At 44.7% G+C, this 20628-nt stretch overlaps 1 protein-coding gene across 1 annotated transcript in view; it reads right to left on the bottom strand.

Moving 5' to 3' along the window:
* LOC134574875 (zinc finger MYM-type protein 1-like) overlaps positions 1–20628 on the bottom strand; it is a 37845-nt gene that overhangs the window by 2393 nt on the left and 14824 nt on the right. Inside the window, exons 5-8 of the mRNA XM_063433923.1 lie at positions 13120–13215; positions 12620–12709; positions 5818–5904; positions 3478–3573 (exon numbers count right to left, since the gene is read on the bottom strand). Coding sequence (XP_063289993.1) covers positions 3478–3573; positions 5818–5904; positions 12620–12709; positions 13120–13215 — 369 coding nt within the window. The remainder of the gene's footprint in view (positions 1–3477; positions 3574–5817; positions 5905–12619; positions 12710–13119; positions 13216–20628) is intronic.

The raw sequence follows: 20628 nt of genomic DNA, 5'->3' as shown, positions 1-20628 counted from the left end.
AAATACATAATTTTTATTATCATTGTAACAATTATCTGGTGGACAAAGTCTGTAGGTAAGGAGTTCAGAATTCAGGGAATAACATATGACATATCTGCAAGCAAGATACCAAATACATTAACATAAAATCAAGATGAATTCAGTTTCAAGCCTAGAACCAGAGGTCCAAGAGCTGGCTATGGTAGGATAACCAAGAATGAGCAAAGCAGTCGGAAATCCCAGCATTCATCTCAACACGGCCCACTTCAAGTTTAGGGTTTGTGGCCAACAACTGGAAAACCACCGCCTTGCATGAGTGAGTCTAACATGTTGCTATGAGAAGCAAGGTCTCAAAAGCTAGAATATCTTGTTAGTCACCATCACCAGGAGCTTCAGACAGACTATTTATGTAGGTGGATTTGGCTATGGCGCCCTCTGTTGGTAGCAACAGCCAGCAATATGCACTACCTGAATAGCAATGCTTGTTAATTTGCATATTCAGGTCGATTAGCATATTGCTAATCTTGCAGACAGGAGAGATATTTTGTGTTAAATATGGTCTTCCCCACCGCTTTATAAATATATTATTATCAGTTTCTGTATGTTTTCAGATACAATTTGGTTATTTGTATTTTGTTGAGTTGTCACAGTAAGTTTGATGTAATGAGCATGTAGGCTATTCCAGAGTTAAAATAAATGTTAGTTCCTTTGGAATGGTGTCCTGTGTGGATTTTTAGGTATCCCAGCCACAGAGTTGTTGTTAGGAAAAATCAAAGGAGCTAGGCCTGAGAGCCGCAAGTGTCTTTGTAAAGGCAATAGAACACATTGCAGGCAGAGGTAGATACCTGCCTGGAAGAAGGGCTGCAGCGGAATAGGCAGAAACTAAAACACCTGCCTGAAAAAAGGGATGGTCGGGTGGAAAAGCTCCAGAGGGACCACAGTGAAGCCTCAGCGAAGAGGCTAGAAAGCAGACTGGGCAGAGGTACTCAGTCGGAGTACAGGAGCTCCGGGAATGTTCTGAACCAGTTTTAGATCTTTCATCACTGTAGAGTTAGAGCACATCAAAATGGATGCTAAAGCCTTATAACTGACCTAAGCACTGCCCAGTGGATTAAAGTAGAATAGGTTTCTAACAGTACCCCTACTACGATGCCAACTCCAGAGGTTGCATGGGACCAACTTCTCAGGAAGTGCTCTACAGAAGGCCCTGACACAAACTGGGGCATCCACAAGAGAAGTCAGGTCCCAGGAACGATCCTAGGTGCTGTTCCCTTTCCAAAGCATGAGATATTCCAGAATTCTAGATCTCCAAAAAGAATCCAATTGCTTCTGCAAATCATATTCTTCAGTATTGTCAAATAAGATCAGAGCATGAGTAAGAGTGAGCAGGAACGGTAACATTGCATTGGAGAAGCCTGGTTGCCCGCCTGTTGCCTCTGGACTATGGCCCCATGTTAAAAAGCCTTCTTTTCCCCTGCAGAAAAGGCTTGTTCGTGCCTTTCTGCCCGGCGTTCGGTAGATTCAATCTACCGAACAAACAACCGATTAACTGGACCACCTGTATTGGGAGTGTGTTGGCAATTTACCTCCCAGAAGCTGCGGTTAACCGCAGCTTAATTGACAAATGTTGGGTGGCCTTTGTTCGTTTGCCGAACATGTGGCGGTGGCCATTTTAACGTCCCAAACGGCCAGCGGTGTTCAGCGCCCAAACTATGGAACTGGAAACGGACACTTATTTGCGCGAACACCGCTGAGCCGTCAGCCTCCTTACTTCTGCCTTCGGTCATTTAAGCGGATGCCTGTTCATTCGGTCGTTTAACCGTATGAACAGCATTACCCCAGATAGCCATGCCATGGAGCCTATTTGTGTAACGAAAGACTATGGGAAAGACTTTGGCTCCATGGCGATTGAAATGTATGTGATCTGAGCGTTATTTGGTAATAATGTGCACTCAGATCTAAGCTATCTGGGGATAGGTAGAATGTATATGCTTTGTGTAACAGTTGTAACTTTATAAATTTTTATGTATTTTACTGTCTTTTACTGCCATGTGGTTAATGGAGTTTTGCCTCTGTCCTGGGAGATAATTGGATTACTTCCCAATTATCTCCAGGACAGAGGGAGGGACATTAGGATGCATTGTGGGGATGTTTTACCTCTGTGTGTCTGTCATTGGTTCATGTCTGTCCTTTGTCACAGTCTTCCATCTGGTCCCCTAGGGGAGTGTCCACCAGGTGGAAGACCTGCATAAATACTGGGCAGGTAGCCCACATTAAACCAGACCACTGCTTGACCCTCAACACGGAGCTCTGTCTCGTCTTTGGGGGGGATTTACTGTATGCTGTTAGAGACTGATTGCCAGGAGTGTAAGCCGCTTGGGTGCTTATCCTGTTCGTCTGCTAGCAGCTATTCGTGAGGTTCCAGTTCGGGAGTTTGGAGTACTATTTTGTATGCAGTTCGGGAGTTTGGTGTTCTACAGTAGCTGTGCCTGTATCTCTGGAAGGGGAAGATCTTCTAAACGGCGGTTTAACCCTTTTATGCCTAGGGGTGCCGGTACTGTAACCTATATCTTTAATGGAAATTTGAAATACCAGGAGGATTTAGAAGGATTTTGATAATCCTAGGCAACAGAATCTAATTTTGCTATGATAGTAAAAGGATCAGCATATTTATGGAATAAAATGAAAGCTTTAAATATTTTCTGTATGTTTCTTGACTATAGAATAGTGACATTGGAATCCTATGTGGAAAGGTGGTAAAATATCAGGTAGCTAAGACGAGCTGAAGGTAAATGATCCTTACATAACTCATTAAAGCATTGCTCCAACCACCATGACCACTTGGGCTTTTTGAAGTGTTGATGGTGGTAGTAGTCTGAAGGTGCCGTGTTTCTGCTTGAAGCACTGCACATCCAGAGATGTTTTTAATTACGTGCCGAGAGCATATGTGACTTGGCAGCCCGGGAATTCTGATCTGGGCTGCTTAATGGGACACGGAAAGCACCTGGACCACTTCATCTCATTCTTAATACTGTCCTGAAAGCTGGGAGGTGGAGATTTGGCCAATTTATGATACTGCTAGGGTTGGAAAGGAAATATAATTTGCTTATCAAATAGAGGGATAGACTATTTCAATCAATAATTCAATCAGGATTTTTGGTTTTCACCTTTCAGTTTAGACACTGAAAACCAAATACAGACTATCTAAAATGTGCAACACACATGAAAAAAATCCCACCCAGATCACAACTATTAAACATTAATCAACTTAAAACTGTAACTGTGTGTACTGGTAAAAAAGGTACCCGAATAAGCTAAAACCGGCCAGCACAGATCTGTATCCTTATAACTACTACTCCGATCACAGACTGCCAACCTGGTTAGAAATGTAAGAGAATTAAACTGAAGCCCCCTAGGGGATGTCTTCACATTCAGAACATGAAAATGTTTAGCTCCTATATTCGGATTTGGAGACATACAGAATTCTGAAGAACTTACTTTTTTCACTTGAACTAGAGTCCTGTTTCTTTGTTTTCTCAATTGTTTTGTTTCCATCCTTGCCGCATTCTTCAAGACCTTTGTTTATGGAGCAATCTGAAAGAATGCACTGGGAATTAAAAATGAAATCAATAGTTGCTCTAAGCAATATAGCCTCCCCAGCTCACTGTGATGGTAATGTTACATGTGTAACGGATCCTCTATACTCCGGCTGAGTATATCCGTTAGTAGTCTCACGAATCCCAAGTGCTGCAGTCATTAGAGCTCTCCTGTTTCAGCAGAGTATTGATGAGAGCTCTCCAATCTCCCAAACATGAGCCTAGACTTTATGAAGGGGTAAAACGAATGTGTTTAATCCAAGTGGCCTCCTTTTATACACAATGCACAGCAATAACTACATTATGTAGAACACACCCACAATACACAGTCTCCCTTCAGGTTCATACGTATACTCCTCCCTTTAATTCCTGTAGCTGGGAGATAATGGAGTCTAAAGGACCTTAATTCGATTAGCTCTCACAAAATCATAAAACACCCAAAAACATAATAAAAATACAAAATAACCGCACACATTATATATCCTCAAACACCCCTGATCTGAGCGCCCAAGTTGTGCAAATTGCGCTTAGATCCATGCAGTACAGGGGAGTAGCCACCGTGTTCAAGTTCTGACCGGCCACACACGTGGTCCTATGCCCAAAACAGTTCCAGAGCATTTGTTGCTTTTGCCGGTCAACTTTCCGGAACTCCGGCGGACGAACTACAGGGTGTTCCGCCTGGATCGCAAGCAGCATTTGTTCCCAATAGTCTCAGGCACCTTCCCTCCAAAAAGCGCTCTCCTTTTTTTTTTCAAACTGGTGCAAAACGCAGAACCAAGTTAACCAGTAATCGCACGGTCCCCTAGCCAAAAATAGTTCCATAGAATCGCGGCTAAGTGCCGTTGGGGACTGACCGGGAACTGCGAAGTCTTCATGCCGAAAATAGTTCCAGGACATTTGTGGCTAAGTCTCCCTGTAGTCTATTTGCGGTTTTGGTCCATGCAAACGGCCACCAGAGAGTTAGCGTTCGGTTCTTTGCGCACGAATGGAAAGTGCCGAACCAGGGGGAAAGTGCCAAACCAGGGGGACCATAGTTGGTGGGCAGTCACTGACCTGGCCCATAGTTGGTGGGCAGGAGGCCAGCTTCCAAACTCCTCCAGGAGCCAGTGGCGAATGTCCAGGCAAAGGGGCATTCGTCACAACATGCATTGCTTGACAATTATAATTTATTTTTAAACCAGCAAGCAATCTCTTTAAACAAATATACAAACCAAAATAAAGCTAGAAAAACGTTGAGAAGTATGTAGTAAACGTGTTCAGATTGCATTGTTGGACAAGACTCTCAGTCCCCATTGAGGTGGGTGTGGAGAGCATAAGAAAGAAGAAGCAGGTGAATATGAAAAAAGAAAAAAAAAAAAAAATCAATCGGCTCCCCCTAGATAATGTTTTCACATTCAGAACATAAAAAGCTGTGTTTTGCTGTATTCTGTCTGACCTGGAGACACAGAGGACTCCGAGGAATTTGTTTTTTTTTTAACCTGATTTAGAGTCTTTGGTCTTTCTTTTTTTGGTTGGGGCCCTTCCATCCTTGCAACATTCTTCAGAAGGACTGGTGTTTACAGAGCAATCTGTAAGAAATATACCAGGAATAAAATGATTTAATTTCTATCAAAAAAATAAATTAAATGGACTGGCTAAGCAGCACAACCACTACAGTTTGCAGGTGTAATATTGCTTGAAGACGTTTTCAACCATGGCGGGATGCCATGAGCTCACTGATTCCAAAGCTCTAACAAGTTTAAGGGAATACTATAGTGATACAGATACAAACCTGTATTCCTAACACTAGTGTCTCTCTGTCCCCCCCTTCCCAGCGATTGCAACATCGAGGTCCCTCAGTGCTGGGTTTGGGCTCCTCCTCCAACGTTAGTCGATTGGAGGAGCGTGGTGAGCTCCGCGTGTGTAAAGCCTTCCCCATTGGAAAGCACAGACTTAATACTTTCCTATGGAGGATTTAAAAATGCTGGACGTTCTCATGAAACGTGTGAGGAAGTCCAGCGTCACTGAGTTCAATGAGGCATGCACTATTTCTCTCAATGGGCACCTGGTGATTGGCTGAGAGTGTCAGCCTATCACCAGCCACCTAACCAAACCTTCCTCATACCGCAGCGCAGACAGAAAGGAAACCAGGGAGCAGCAGGGCCCTAAATGTATCCCCGTGTGTTTTTTTGTAATATTTAGAACAGATTTGGCTCCTCTGTTTACCATCTAATCTGGAAACATATAGGATTTGGAAATTTACTTGAATTGAAGTCCTTGTTCTTTGTTCTCTCAACTGGTGCCATTTCATCCGTGAAACATTCTTCAGGACTGCGGTTTATTGAAAAATCTGAAAGAAACATATCAGGAACTAAAGTTACTCAACTGTTAAAAAGATTTTAAAGGGGCAAACTAAGTAACATAATCACGACTGCACCCTGGAATGTTAAAGGACCACTATAGTGCCAGGAAAACAAACTTGAGGGTCATTAGGTCCCCACCCTCAAGGCCACCCTCCAGCTGGGCTGAAGGGGTTAAAACTCCTTCAGCCACTTACCTTTCTTCATTCAGCGCTGGGCTCCCTCTTTGCTGGGGAACTCTCCTCCCTCTGCCGACGTCAGCTCCAAATGCGCATGCACGGCAAGAGCCGCGCGCACATTTAGTCAGTCCATAGGAAAGCATTACTGAATGCTTTCCTATGGACGTCCAGCGTCTTCTCACTGTGATTATCGCAGGGGACGCCTCTAGCGGCTGTCAGTGAGACAGCCACTAGAGGCTGGGTAACCCTCAGTAAAACATAGCAGTTTCTACAGCTGCAGGGTTAAAACTAGAGGGACCTGGCACCCAGACAACTTTATTGAGCTGAAGTGGTCTGGGTGCCTATAGTGGTACTTGCCTAGAGCTTTGCCTAGAGCAGGTGCACACTGGGGTGCCTCAGGCCGTTCTAATGTGTGCCATGCACTCAATGCCTTTATAGTTCTAATAGGTGGAATGCAGGAATGCAAAATAACAGTGTTAACATGAAACCGTTAAATTATTTTTATAAATCCGTAATCCGTTCCTAAACAACCAGGGACCGTTTGTCCCATGCCGGCCACTAACACTTCCTCATTAACCTGGGAGGTATTTGTGATGGACCGCCGTCACCGAGTACCATGCCCACTGCTTATTTGTGTATTTTCCCCTGTGTATTGTACATTTCCCCATGTAGTTTTATAGATTTTGTGTAAAATGCTCCGTTGACAGTTCGGCAATGCTCATGCGAACGAAACCAGTTTGTCTCCCGAACGTGGACCACCCCGGTACCCCAGGAATGTTCACACCAGTCAATCAGAACATTCGCATCTGCAACATAGGTGTGAAAACGCAAGGGAAGTAATTAATGAGTGCTTCCCTGGGTGGCCGCCATTTCGTATAGGCGAACGCCACCCAGGGGGAGCATTTGTATCCCGAAAGGAGACGCTTCCCTTGCAGGGTCTTCGCACCGGGACTCCATGAACGGGTCCCTGAGGTTGGTGGGGACACTGTTGGGTACTGGCAGTTCTGATCGACCTACCTGCTCCTAACGGAGCTATAATCACTGCTCCCCCTACCTGGGAGCTAAGAGGCCAGGCTCGTAGCTGCCCAGAGAGCGAACTCCCCGGGGCTACCTAAGTTGAGGTAGCCACCGGAGAGAGGCGCGAGCCCCAGCGGAAACCCGGGAGCTGTAAGTCGGCTTCACAGCCGCAGAGTCCTGCTGGCCGCCTGGAGGACTGTGCTGACCAATCGGAAAAGGAGCTCCCATTCAAACTGGGTTTGCGCCCTTTCTCCTGATTGGGCGGCAAAACCCCTCTCCTCCCTGAGCGCTGATTGGCACGATTTGGTTCACGCCCCTTTTCCGGATTGGCTGTTGCTTGGTTTAGGCGCAAAGTTTGAATTCACCGGACTTAACCAAGCAACACTGTGTAACTAGTTTCGGGGATATACAGAGCGTCAAGCCCAGACTTTGTACGATGGTTTCTTGAGCTCTGTACATCCGATTACCCCGCTATTTGCAGGGATCCTAGTTGGGACCCAGGGCTATCCAGTGATATATGTTTTACATGTGTAACCCCTTCCCGCAAACGCCTAAGCTTCCCCCCCATGTGTAATATGTTTTAATGTATGTAACTGTGTCCTGTTGGTATCTCCCAGAGAGGGAGATGGTTATCTGTAACCCATGCCCCCCTCCTGCCTAGGACTACAGCTCCCAGGACTGTGTGCCGTCCAGCCCCTGGGAGCGAACAGAGCTAGTTCCCCTATTCAGCCACAACTAGGAAGCAGACCCAGCCGGGGTACGGGGAGCTCTGTCACAGTATTGATTGGTTGAACGCGCTGGACTATCCTACTTTCACTTTCAGCTAATCAATGTTGTGGGAGATGGACAAGATGGTCATTTATAATGTTAAGTCTGTATTATTAATTCAGTCCTGTGTTTACATGAAATTATTAATCTTATTTATATGCAACCTACATATTCCGCAGCGCTTTATAGAAAGTGGAAAAGGCTTACAATCTATGAGGATGTGAGGTAGGCAGATATAGATCATTAGTTGTGTTGCCAGGAACACTTGCTGTCAAGGTGGAGTGACCCAGATCTAAGGCATTTATATTTCCACAATAGTGAGCTGGAAGGGTTAGACTTAGAATGCTCCTTTAATTCAACATACAAGAAATATTCAAAACTTTCCGTCTCACAACAATAGGTTTTATTACTGGGACACTCTAGGAACCATAACCACTTGAACTCATTAAAGTGGTTATGGTGCCTGGAGTCCCCAATGTTCAGTGGTAAAATGTTTTTGCAGCTGGGCAAGGCTGAGAATGTCAGCTGAGTTTCCTGTCATTGCTGCCCACCACTGGCTTGAACTGGTATGGCTAATTAGCAATAACCTTCAATGGGGGGGGGGGGCCTTCTTAGATATCAAACTGATTGAGATCCTGAACTGTGAGACAGCACTGGGGAACTTCATATACCATAACCACGTCAAAGAGTGAAAGTGATGGTGGTGCCTACGGTGTCCTTTTATCAAAAACTTGTGATTGTGAGTACTAGCATAGTTAACTAGGTATCCAAACTTATTATGTCTTGCTGGTTTCAATCTGGATTAATACTCACAGAAGGAGCGTCTGTTAGCTCCAATGAGCTAAGCTCCGCAGGGCTAGAATTCTCCGTAAACGATCTAAACCCTGCAGACCTAGCTCTGGGAACGTCTGGACTGCAGAAGTGGTGGTGACTAGCACGAGCTAGTAGTTATGGTGCTCGAACTGTTCCTTTAAAGGGACACTATAGTCACCTGAACAACTTTAGCTTAATGAAGCAGTTTTGGTGTATAGAACATGCCCCTGCAGCCTCACTGCTCAATCCTCTGCCATTTAGGAGTTAAATCCCTTTGTTTATGAACCCTAGTCACACCTCCCTGCATGTGACTTGCACAGCCTTCCATAAACACTACCTGTAAAGAGAGCCCTATTTAGGCTTTCTTTATTGCAAGTTCTGTTTAATTAAGATTTTCTTATCCCCTGCTATGTTAATAGCTTTCTAGACCCTGCAAGAGCCTCCTGTATGTGATTAAAGTTCAATTTAGAGATTGAGATACAATTATTTAAGGTAAATTACATCTGTTTGAAGGTGAAACCAGTTTGTTTTCCATGCAGGCTCTGTCAATCATAGCCAGGGGAGGTGTGGCTAGGGCTGCATAAACAGAACCCCAACCATATTTCAGACAGGAATCAGCCCCAACGCAGCTTGGTCCTCTCAGGCAGGAATCGATCCCTCTCTGCCTGTCACCGTCTTCATAAAGACACTTTTTGGCTATGATGCCTAGCTCTTTTGCCCACAAATCTTAGGACTCTTTAGCCAATCCCAAATACCAGAGAGCAGTGCAGCCAGAAGACAGGCCATTAGACTTTGGGCTCCTGAAAAGAACCATATTTGCACAATGTACCAAAAGGAACTAATTAGATTATTTATTTTTGAACTGGGTTTACCTTTTAACAACACTACAAGTAACTTATTGTGAGGGATTCAAAATTGTGCATAATACATAAGCATATAATAGAACAAAGGCAAAAAATACAAAGGAATATATATACTGTAAAATCATGAATTTTACAAAATATATAAATAATAACCAGGCTTTCACCAATAGATGGTGCGGTATCTTTTGGAATAATGAATCCCACTGAAGGAACAAGAAATAAGGAATACTGAATGGCAGTCGTTGAGTCCTAAAATAGTGGCAGCGTTTGATGCGTTGTCTCCTCCCTTGGAGAATGGATTGAACGCCAGTTACAGAGATAATCCACAACCTCAACTGTACCAAATCAAAAGACTCTGGTCACCAAAGATGGGTGATGTCAAGGATCCTGGATCTTATGGAGGATATTCATCAATTGCTTAGTATTGAAATGGAGGTTCTCTTCATCAAGACAGAATGTTTGTGAAAGGCTTTCTGACTCTGCTGGAACTGTATTGAAATTCCAACTCAATCAAAACATATAGACAGTACAAAGTAGAGATTACTTTGCCTTATATAACTGCCAGACTTTGGCAAAAGGTAGAGTTTCCACTATTTACCATTAGCAGTCAGTTGCAGCAGCGAACGGGAACAGATTGTGGAGTAACTTGTGTGATGGACAACAAATGCCCATGATACATTATTGCACATCCATGATATTAACTAGAGAAGAGCCTGTAGTCTTGCAAGATCCTCTATAGATTTTGTTTTGTACTTGTGCGAGAGTACAATAGTGACGATGGCTCTTTATAGATGATGTCATGCCAGTGAGAAGATGGCAGTGCCAAGGAGGAGCAGCTTAAGGGAAGAAAATCTTCATAGCCGCTTCCCTTTTCAGTCACCTGCACACAAACAATCACATCCCCTTGTAGGGTATTCGAGAAAAAATTCACACAGTATGCAGTAGTCAAAGCAGTGGAGAAAGACCGTGACTGTCCATAACAATTTCACGGATATGGATCCCAAGCCACAGCAACTGCAGAGTGCCTACTCCACAACAAAAGGATGGACTAGAAGACTGGTGTCTGAGAAGAGATATTAAAATTGAATCGCTAATTCTGTGGATGCAAAATGTATAACATATTAGCAGACTATTCTTCTCCATCTTACCTCCCAAACATTGTAACACAAACCTCAGGACGCACCTAGAGATGGTATTGCCCAATGTCAGTCTCTTGAAAGGTAATAGCAAATCACTTGGTACTTATTTGAAACTTGAGTACTAGTTAAGGCGAGACCCTGTTCCTAATCCCACATGGAGATGAAAGCAGAAACCCTCAACATTTTTCCAATAATTTCAAACAAGGTTTTTATTGAACCAAAAAAAACATAGGTGGTAACATTTCACAAAATAAACCTAAAAGTAACCAGGCAGCTAAGCCAGACATACCCTACAACTTCTAGTCCCAGGACAGACTGCCAAACTGGCTAGGACCAGGGCCGGATTAACATAGGGGCTGTTGGATACACTACTCTTGGGTTTGCCACCTGACTGGTATTTTACCAGCACAGCCAGTATTTGGTGCTGCCTGGCCATGCCGATATTGCAGTAATACCGGCAATACAAATGCAGATATTTTTCTCAGTATCAATAGAGATTACTCTGCAATACCAGCACCAGCCAGTAGGGTTTGCGAGAGGCAGGGATAGGAAGTTACAGCATATCCCTCCCTGCCTCTAGGGGGACACTGTGAGACATAGGGACATTGGGAGACACTAGGGACACAGTGTCTCCATGTCTCCCAGTGTCCCCATGTCTCCCAGCCAATGTCCCTAGTGTCTCAGTGTCCCCACGGCTCCCAGTTTCCCCTAGTCTCTCAGTGTCCCTAGAGTCTCATTGTCCCCATGTCTCCCAGTGTCCACATGTCTCCCAGCCAGTGTCCCTAGTGTCTGTGTCCCCATGTCTCCCAGTGTCCCTATATCTCCCAGCCAGTGTCCCTAGTGTCTCAGCATCTCATGTCTCCCAGTGAAGGATGGGGGAAAGGCAGGGAAGTGAAATATGGGGGGAAAGGCAGCAGGGAAACATGGGGACACTGAGACACTTGAGGACACTGAGACACTGTGAGACATAGGGACATTGGGTTACACATTGGGACATGGAGACACTAGGAACACAGTGTCTCCATGTCTCCCAGTGTCCCTATGTCTCCCAGCCAGTGTCCCTAGTGTCCCCATGTCTCCCAGTACCCCCAAATTATTCAGTTTCCCCATGTCTCCCAGTTGCCCCATGTCTATGTCCACAAGGGCCCCCATTTCTCAGTGTCCCCAAGTGTCTCAGTGTCCCCATGCCTCCAAGCCAGTGTCCCTAGTGTCTCAGTGTCCCCATGTCTCCCAGTGTCTGTGTTCCCATGTCTCTGTGTCCCTAGTGTCTGTGTCCACATGTATCTCAGTGTCCCCTAGTATCCTAGTGACAAGGGAAACACTGAGACATGGGGAGAAATGAGGACACAGACACTGGGAGACTAGGGGACTGAGCAACATGGGTACACTGACACTTTGATACATAGCGACATGGGGACACTGATCCCAGGCTGGCCTTCCAATTCTTTGGACAGACATGCCCCCTTTTTGGGCATGTTCGCCCCTTTTGGTAGTTCTGGTCACGTGATTCGCGTCAGTGGCCCACCCTTTTACGCCGCCAATTGACTTCCTGCTTCACTGGACACTGCTGTTAGGGGGGTATGGATTTACTTGAAAGATGAAAGCATAAATTAGAGAGAGATTAGCATAGAGTATGTGTTTTCTTATATCTGCATCCTTTGAGTTTCCCTCCAACACCATCTCCATCAGATACATGACGCTTGGGAGGTATGACTGTTTTAGTGTTTTTGGTCGATAAAATTCTGTAATTAGGCCCATCATAACTGTCAGCATCAGGCCCACTGGGCTCTTAATCTGGCCCTGGCTAGGACGTTTTACTATGTTCTACGTAAGGTATACACATTCAGAACATGCAAAGATTGTATTCTTCTGTATTCCGTCTTATTTCGAGAAACATAGAATTCTGAGAAGTGAACTTTTTATTACCTGTACTAAAGTCCTTGGACTTTGTAGTCTCACTTGATGCATTCACATCCTTGCAACATTCTTCAGAAGGTCTGCTGTTTGTGGAGCAATCTGAAAGAAATGTACCAGGAAATAAATGAAATCAAAAGCTATAAAATATTAATTTGCTTGCCTATTGGACTAGACTCTAGTTCAGCCAAGAATCCATCCCAACCCTTTGCTCATCATCTTTTAGTTAGTGACACTTGTTAAATTGGCATTCACAAAATGAAAAAAAAAATAATCCTGAAATTATTTTAAATATCTAAGTTCCCATGTCACAACTATTGGTTTAAGTAACTTACACCTGTGAGCGTGTGTACTGGCACATGTATGTAGGTAACCTAGCCAGCCAAACTACTGATGCAGCCATGAAGTCCCAGAAAGCACGTGTGAGAGGTTTTCACACTCAGAACATTAAAAGGTTTTGCCGCTCTGTATTCTGTCGGATTTGGAGACACATAGGATTCTGAGGAATTTACTTTTTTCATTTGAATTGGAGCCCTGGGTCTTTCTTCTCTTGGTTGGTGCACTTCCATCCTGGCAACATTGTTCAGAAGGACTTTTTATTGAGCAATCTATAAAAAAGTACCAGGAATTAAATCAATAGTTAAAAAATATGAAAAGGAAATACTTGGTAAGCAACATAATCATTACTGCGCAGTATTGTAGTAGAGCAGTGGTTTTCAACCAGAGTTCTGTGGTACACCCCGATGCCTTAAGCCAACTCAAAGTGTGCCATAAATATCCGCATTTCAGGAGTGTAAATGTTAAAAAGCAGTTCTATATTTTTTTAAATCAGCATTGTGATTTTCAGCTGCCAAGTAAATCTAGTAAGTCAATTTGTGCAGAAGTATACAAATCACCTTAGTAAGGCTTCAAGTCAAAGTAACATTTATGAGCTTCTGATCAAGATTCAACATAATAAAAAGTAGGCCTTGGAAAAGTGTATCTCCTGAATGTGTCCCTTGACCTGAAAGAGATCACTGGTCTAGAAAGATCACTGGTCTAGAAAGATCACTGGTCTAGAAAGATCACTGGTCTAGAAAGATCACTGGTCTACAAAGATCACTGGTCTACAAAGATCACTGGTCTACAAAGATCACTGGTCTACAAAGATCACTGGTCTACAAAGATCACTGGTCTAGAGTTCTTTGTGCTTCAGTTGTAACATCAAACCATTTAGGAATGTTTTGATATAGTAAAGGATCTTCCCAACACACATCATGGAAGAAGGCCGGAATTCTACTTAAAGGACATGGAGGCTCATATTATGCTTGATGTCTTTCTTTGTTCTTCAGCAGCAAAGAACGGATATCAAGATATTGATAGAAAAAAAACAAAAAAACAAGTACCCTCAATGGGTTAACCATATAACACATTTAGCCAATGAGAACAGTCCACATTCCATATACTCCCATGTGACCCTAAGCCACTCCTCTTTCTTTGCTGCTGCCTTAGCTAAGTACCATTTTTTTTGCTATCACTGTTTCTGTGTTTTGGCTAACATTTATTGGTATCACTGCCTAGTTAATAGTTTTGTTCTTTGTTATTTTTTACATATTTCATTTCCATTGCTGTCTAGGAGCAGGGCCCTCTGTTTTGCGTGAGTTGATTGGCTGCCTGTGTGGTTGAGCAGCTTAACAGTGCTCTCCAGAAGCTATACCTGAGGGAACACTCGGTAAGCTAGTCTACTATAGTATTTTTGTGCATTGTGCTGTAATTTGCTCTGCCCTTTGAACACTGTCTGTAACAGCTCCCCTGCTCTCAGACCCTTCCCTTCTTTCTGTGACAAGATTTTACCCAAATTCATCCCTAGTGTGGAGAGTTGCTATTTTCACTATACTCTGTCACCATGCAGGCCCCTTCTAATTTGAAGGTTAATACTGTGATGGTAAGTGAAGATATCCCCATCTTGCATACCCTTTTCCCATAAGAATAATACGCCAATAACCCACAGGTTCCAATATCGCTGGTGTCACATAATAACCCACACAAGACAAAGCTTAATGCTGGGACAAGACTGGTTTAATGGGAAAACAGGCAATCAATTTATAGAGTACATAAACTCCTCCTCTGAGCCAGCGAGATAAAGTCCTGCAGGCAGCATTCGGGAGAAAATATGGCCGCCACCCATTGTTCTAACCATGTGTATTCATATGCACGAAATGGCGGCTACCCGGGAGCTCTCAATTAGTCTGTGGTTTTCATACAAGATACACAGTGTTCTAAGTTCTAATTAGTCTCTGGGTGGTCTCGGTTCGGGAACCGAACAAAATAACGAATGGACCAGTGAAATAACAAATGAACTGGGACAGGATAGTAGAAATGAATGCAAATAGCCGAATGGTGAAGGGGCATCCCTTCACAAATACTCCTAATGCCTCTGTTCGTGCCAGTAGGCAACACCTGCCCCCTGTTCTATCTAGACACCCTACCCAGTCTGGGGAGGATGAAGCGTCACTGGAGCAGATGAACTCGGAGGAGTTCCACTCGCTCCTGGACGCTGCCATGACCAAATCAGTCGCCCAGACCATCTACACTGCTATGTCGCTCAATTTGTCCCACTCCATTACGAATGCGATCATGGCATCTAGCTTCTGGCTTGACACTCCCTAAGGCCTCTGACGATAAACCGGTGGTCCCTAAGGGCTGTAAGAATACAAATACACGTAAATACACGTAAAAGAGTCACACTCCGGGCAAAAGTGGTGCGGACATGGACGACTGGCTGATTCTTCCGATTCTGGTTTGATTCTGAGGCGTCCAATGTGATCAGCTCTATTGACTCAGAGAATTAATCTCCTGATCGCAGCTTGTCTGCAAAACCGGTAATTAGTGCCAAGGAGGTTTCGGACGACTCTGCTATCCTGGACCCGCTGGGGGAACCCCTGTGTCTGACGGACCGCCTGCACCCCGACCGGGTACCTCCATCAATTGATGCTCCTAGTGCTTTCCGAGGGCTCCAAGCACTCCACCAGACACCATAAGTACTGCAGACCCCACGAACCTCCGCAGCTTAGTTGGGGTCTCGCCATCCTCCACCCACCCTGGATCCAAGACCAGGATCCAGCTCCCAGTGGGTAGACCTCTAGTCCAGAGAGTAGGAACAGGAACAGCTCTTATAAGAGTTTAGTGATTATACTCAGGGGAGTATAGTGATTATAGCAAACCCCCAGAGTGTAGTTATTCAATCCCCCAAACATGAGCCAAGACTTCATGAAGGTGCAAGGTGATCTGAGCTTTAATGGTTCAGGTTGGCTTTTATACAATTCCTCAGGCCAGAGGCACACCTCCTGGACCTGATGGAACACCACATTACAAACTGTACAGATCAATAAGAACAATATAACAATGTCCAACACTCCCACATACAGCACACAATGACTCCCCTCTGCCTGTGATATAATTAATGTAGATAATACAATAACACAATTATCCACTGGCAGAAAAACACACATATTCCCCAAAGTACAGAAAACACCCCAAAACACAACATACTGGATGTCAGGATTACAGTATGATCCAGCACGTAGAATTGTGTAACACAGAGGGCTGATAGGTAACGTATAGGAAAAGCCAGCGGTCAGGGATGCCAGAAAACAGGGAAGACAAAATCAATGCCAAAGTCAGATAACCAGAATAAATAACGCGCTCTCGGACAACCACAAGGGAAACCTCGATAGGCCACTGAGCAAGAGAAGAACTGGGCCTAAATACCCCGCCTTTGGATCTGATTGGTTGTAACCGGCCTTTGACCCCATAGGCAGTTACCAGGTTCCTATTTGCATGATTGCTGCTCAGCACAAACCCTCCTGTGGATTGAATGCTGCTCAGCACAACTTTTCCTGTTAGGACAGTAAATACCATTAATCTAATTTTTGTGCGGCTGAATGCGTGACACATACCCCCATAAATATTACATCCGGCTGCCGTTCATGCACAAAGTCCATGTTGAAGTGCCGTTCAAATTGTCGAACGGTGTTCGACTCCAGTGGAAGAGTCGAAGTCCAGAGAAGGTAAAGTTTCAGCGTTGTTCGTGCCGTTGCGTGTCCGATTTGAGTTCCATGAACTCAAGAACAAAACACAGCTGAACTCATTCGAACAAATAGAATGGCGGCCACTTCAACTACTTCGGCTGTATCCGAAGTGCCACTTCGAAAGTTGAAAACTGTTCCAATATAATTTAAAGGGGCAGAAGCAGTGCCTTGGAGCCAAATAACTTAAAGGGGCCATAGTCACAGGGTAGGAGGCTGGCAAACAGGCTCCTCCAAAAGCCAGGGGCGAGGTTACTATCGCCACAGTCTCCTCTCCATCCAGGCGATTTTCCCAGGGTCTCTCTACTACAGGGTGCTTTAACGTCTAAATGCTACATAACTACGCTTGTGTCGTTCTTACTCCTACTCTGTTCCACTCGATTGCACAGCCAAGGAGGAACTCGCCTGGTGGCTGCAACATGAGATCAAAGATACTGACGGACCTGGCAAAGGAGTTTTGTCAATACGGTCTGTATCGCAATATATCGGTGCAAACTGAATACATTCCAGGTTTGCCCAATACAGTATCAGATTGGGATTCCAGACATCAGCAAAACGCCAGTGATTGGCAGCTGGACCGCGCAATTTTTCTACAAATATAAATGCTCTGGGGCCCGATGCATATCGATCTGTTCGCATCTCGGTTCAATTACCAACTTCTGGTGTTCTTCAGCTGGAGGCCAAACCCAGACACCAACTGGCCGTACAGACGGCTTTATGCATTTTCTTCCTTCTCCCTACTGGCTCAGACACTATTACATCTCAGACGTTCTCAGTCGTCTTCTTCCGTTCTCATAGCCCCATTCTGGACTGCACAACCTTGGTTCCCTTCGCTCATGGAGATGTATGTAGACCATCACAGACTACTCCCTGGATTCACGGACCCCGATGGGAATCCACATCCCTTTCTGGTTCAAGGACACCTCAGACTATTAGCGTGGATCCTCTCCGGGGACCCTGGTTTGTACCAAATGTTCCACAATCAACTCTTGATTTACTGGCGGGAAGATTGGGCCACGGTAACAAGACAATCCTACAACCATGCCTGGAACACATGGAGTTGTTGGTGCATGGAACAACATGTGGATCCCATATGTGCTTCTGTGAATAACCTGTTGCGTTTCTTTACCATCCTTTATGACCAAGGTTTGGCCTATCGCACTATTAGTGTGTAACGGACCGTTTCAGCATACAAGGGGAAAAATGCGTTTAGGCGATAATCCCCTTTTCCATAGACAGGCACAGCTACTGCAGAACATCAGAACTCACGAGCTGGATACGAAATAACACTCCGAACTGGAACAGCTGAACAAGAAAAGCATACAATCGGCTTACACTCTTGGCAGTCAGCTTACAATCCAATCCCCCCCAAGAACGAGACGACACTTCATTTTGAGGGTTAAGCAGGAACTCAAGACTGGGACACCCAGTCTGGCTTTTATTACCAACAAGTACATACAGGACACTCCCAGGGGGAGGATGAAATTAACCAATCACATGGATGTACCTCCCACACATTTCCTCCCCTTAGATTAACACTTAACACAATTATACTGTACACCTTTTTCCCCAATTCCTGGATGTACCCCAAATACATATGCTACACCTCCAAAACAGGTATCCCATGATAGCCCTTATTCAGGGGGACAACATATGCAAGAATCAGCCCATTCGGATAAATGGTTCAGGAGTTATGGAACTTTAAAGTATTGACCGACCGCATGGGTAAAGTATCCGAAATCAGTTCCATGCATTTTGGCCCTGCGGTCGGTCACAAACAAGGGAATGAAAACAGGCGAATTGCCTGTGTTATAGAGCCTGGAGAGGGTTAGAATGAATTCCCTTGTTTGTGGGGTTCTTTCTACCGAACGGCGGGTCATTCGGTAGTTTCCATACGAATTTCTGGAAGTATGGAGGTCTCAGCGGTGTTTGCCTAGTCAAGTGTCCGATTTTAGTTCCAGACACTCGACGGCAAAACACCGCTGTTCGGTAGTTTAAGATGGCCGCCGCCACGTGGTTGTTTCCTGAATGGCGGCCACCCAGAGGACACAGAACACATTACATGATTGCCAATTACCCGTTTGCAACATTGTTGCAAACGGTAATTGGAGGCACACTTATTCCTGGGTGGTCTGGTTGTTCGGTAGTTTCCTCAATATAATGAATGGAGTGATTCTACCGAACAATCAGATGAATGCTGTACACATATATAACCCAGGTAACTGCATACAAAAATACATACATGACATGAAAGTATTAAAGGCAGGATTACTGTACTACGCTCCACAGTCTTAAAGGGACAGTAGTCCCAAAATGTCCATTGCTGATTTTAAAGGGCCAGTAGCAGCAATACAAATTAGTACATGCCCAAATATAGTCTTTAAAGTGCAATATGTCCAGGGGCCATAGTCAGCGGGCAGGAGGCTAGCAGCCAGGCCTCTCCAGTTCACAGTGGCGAAGCTGGTTTCGCCACATAGTGTATATGTATCAGCACGATCTGGATGGTTCCCTGGTTGGTAAACATCTGTTGGTTTGTCGATTCCTACGGGGCATTAGATTTGCATGTCCACCTAAACCTCGATACACTTCATAATGGGATATGAATCTGGTTCTTAAACTGTTTGAAGCTTGGCCCAGGAATGTAAAACTCACGCTCAAACAGCAGTCAGCAAAATTGGCCTTGCTCTTGTGTTTGATATCATGCAATAGTTTCAGCGTTGGATATTGACGCACGTTCCTTTACTCCTACCAGTGCTTCTTTCAATATTTCCAGACGTACAAAATCATTGATTACTTCGGTCTTCTATCCCTCGTTTCCTCACAATGTTAACCTCTGCCCGGTGGCCTGTATTGAGGAATATGAAATACAGACTCAGTCGTTCAGGGACCTGATGTGCCACGAGTTGTTTTGGCTCTTAGACTACCCCAGCATCCCGTATCTACGGTGACGTTAGCCCACTGGGTGTCAGGATCGGGACAGGGATCCAACACGCAGAGTACAAACAGTAGCCAGATACGTATACCGGACCTTAGAATGGCCGGACTAACGTAAGTAGTACAGTATAGAATGGTCAAAGACAAGCCGAGGTCGAGGGTAACAGAAGACAGGTAAGCGAGAGACAAGCCGAATCAAGGGTAACAGAGATAAGCAGAGTAAGGTAAACAAGCCGGGTCAAAACCAAAAGGGATAATAGAATACACAAGCACTGAGTGACTAGAACAAGCTAGAACCACGACAGGGCAATGAGCTAATGAACGAAGCTCTGTTAAATACCCTGTTCAGAGCAGTAACCGCGCCTCCAAGGCGTCCTGATTGGTCCTGCAGCAATTGAGTGACAGGTCGTTCCGGAGGAGTGTCCTGATGACAACTTCCTGCCTAGATGCTGTAAAAGGCAGTCACTCCCTCGCGGCCGGCCTTGCATGACCGGATAGACCGTGGGGAAGGGAGCCATCAGGCCGTCTGGATGGAGGAACAGCTAAGTCTCTACCTCTTTCGGAGGTAGAGACCGCAGGTACCCTGACACTGGGTAAAATGTATAATGTCTTCAGCTAACATAGATACTTCAGTTTATGGTGCACATTCTACTAGAGGTGCCATGGCTTCCAAAGCTTTCACCTTGGGTTGTACACTGGAAGACCTTCTTCGAACGGCTGATTGACCTTGTGAATCGACATTTAAAGAATACTACTTTCGTCCAACAAAACATGTCTCCTCTATGGTTATTTCAAAGCTTTGAACTAGCATAATATGAGCTTCCGTGTCCATTAATAAAATTACCAAATTTGACTAATTGCATGACGTAAAGTCATGATTTTATTAAGGAAACGGAGGCGAATATTAGCCCGCCTGATACAGGTATGTTTTTCGTTCCCCCCCTCAAGGTTCACTAATGGTATTGATTTAAATCAGTTTTTTCATAGAATAGTTAACTGCGATATGCTTAAAGGATCACT

The sequence above is a fragment of the Pelobates fuscus genome, chromosome 10 (assembly GCF_036172605.1).
Source record: "Pelobates fuscus isolate aPelFus1 chromosome 10, aPelFus1.pri, whole genome shotgun sequence".
NCBI lineage: Eukaryota > Metazoa > Chordata > Amphibia > Anura > Pelobatidae > Pelobates > Pelobates fuscus.
The sequence above is the reverse complement of the archived record's forward strand: the minus strand, read 5'-3'. Positions and strand labels throughout refer to the sequence as shown.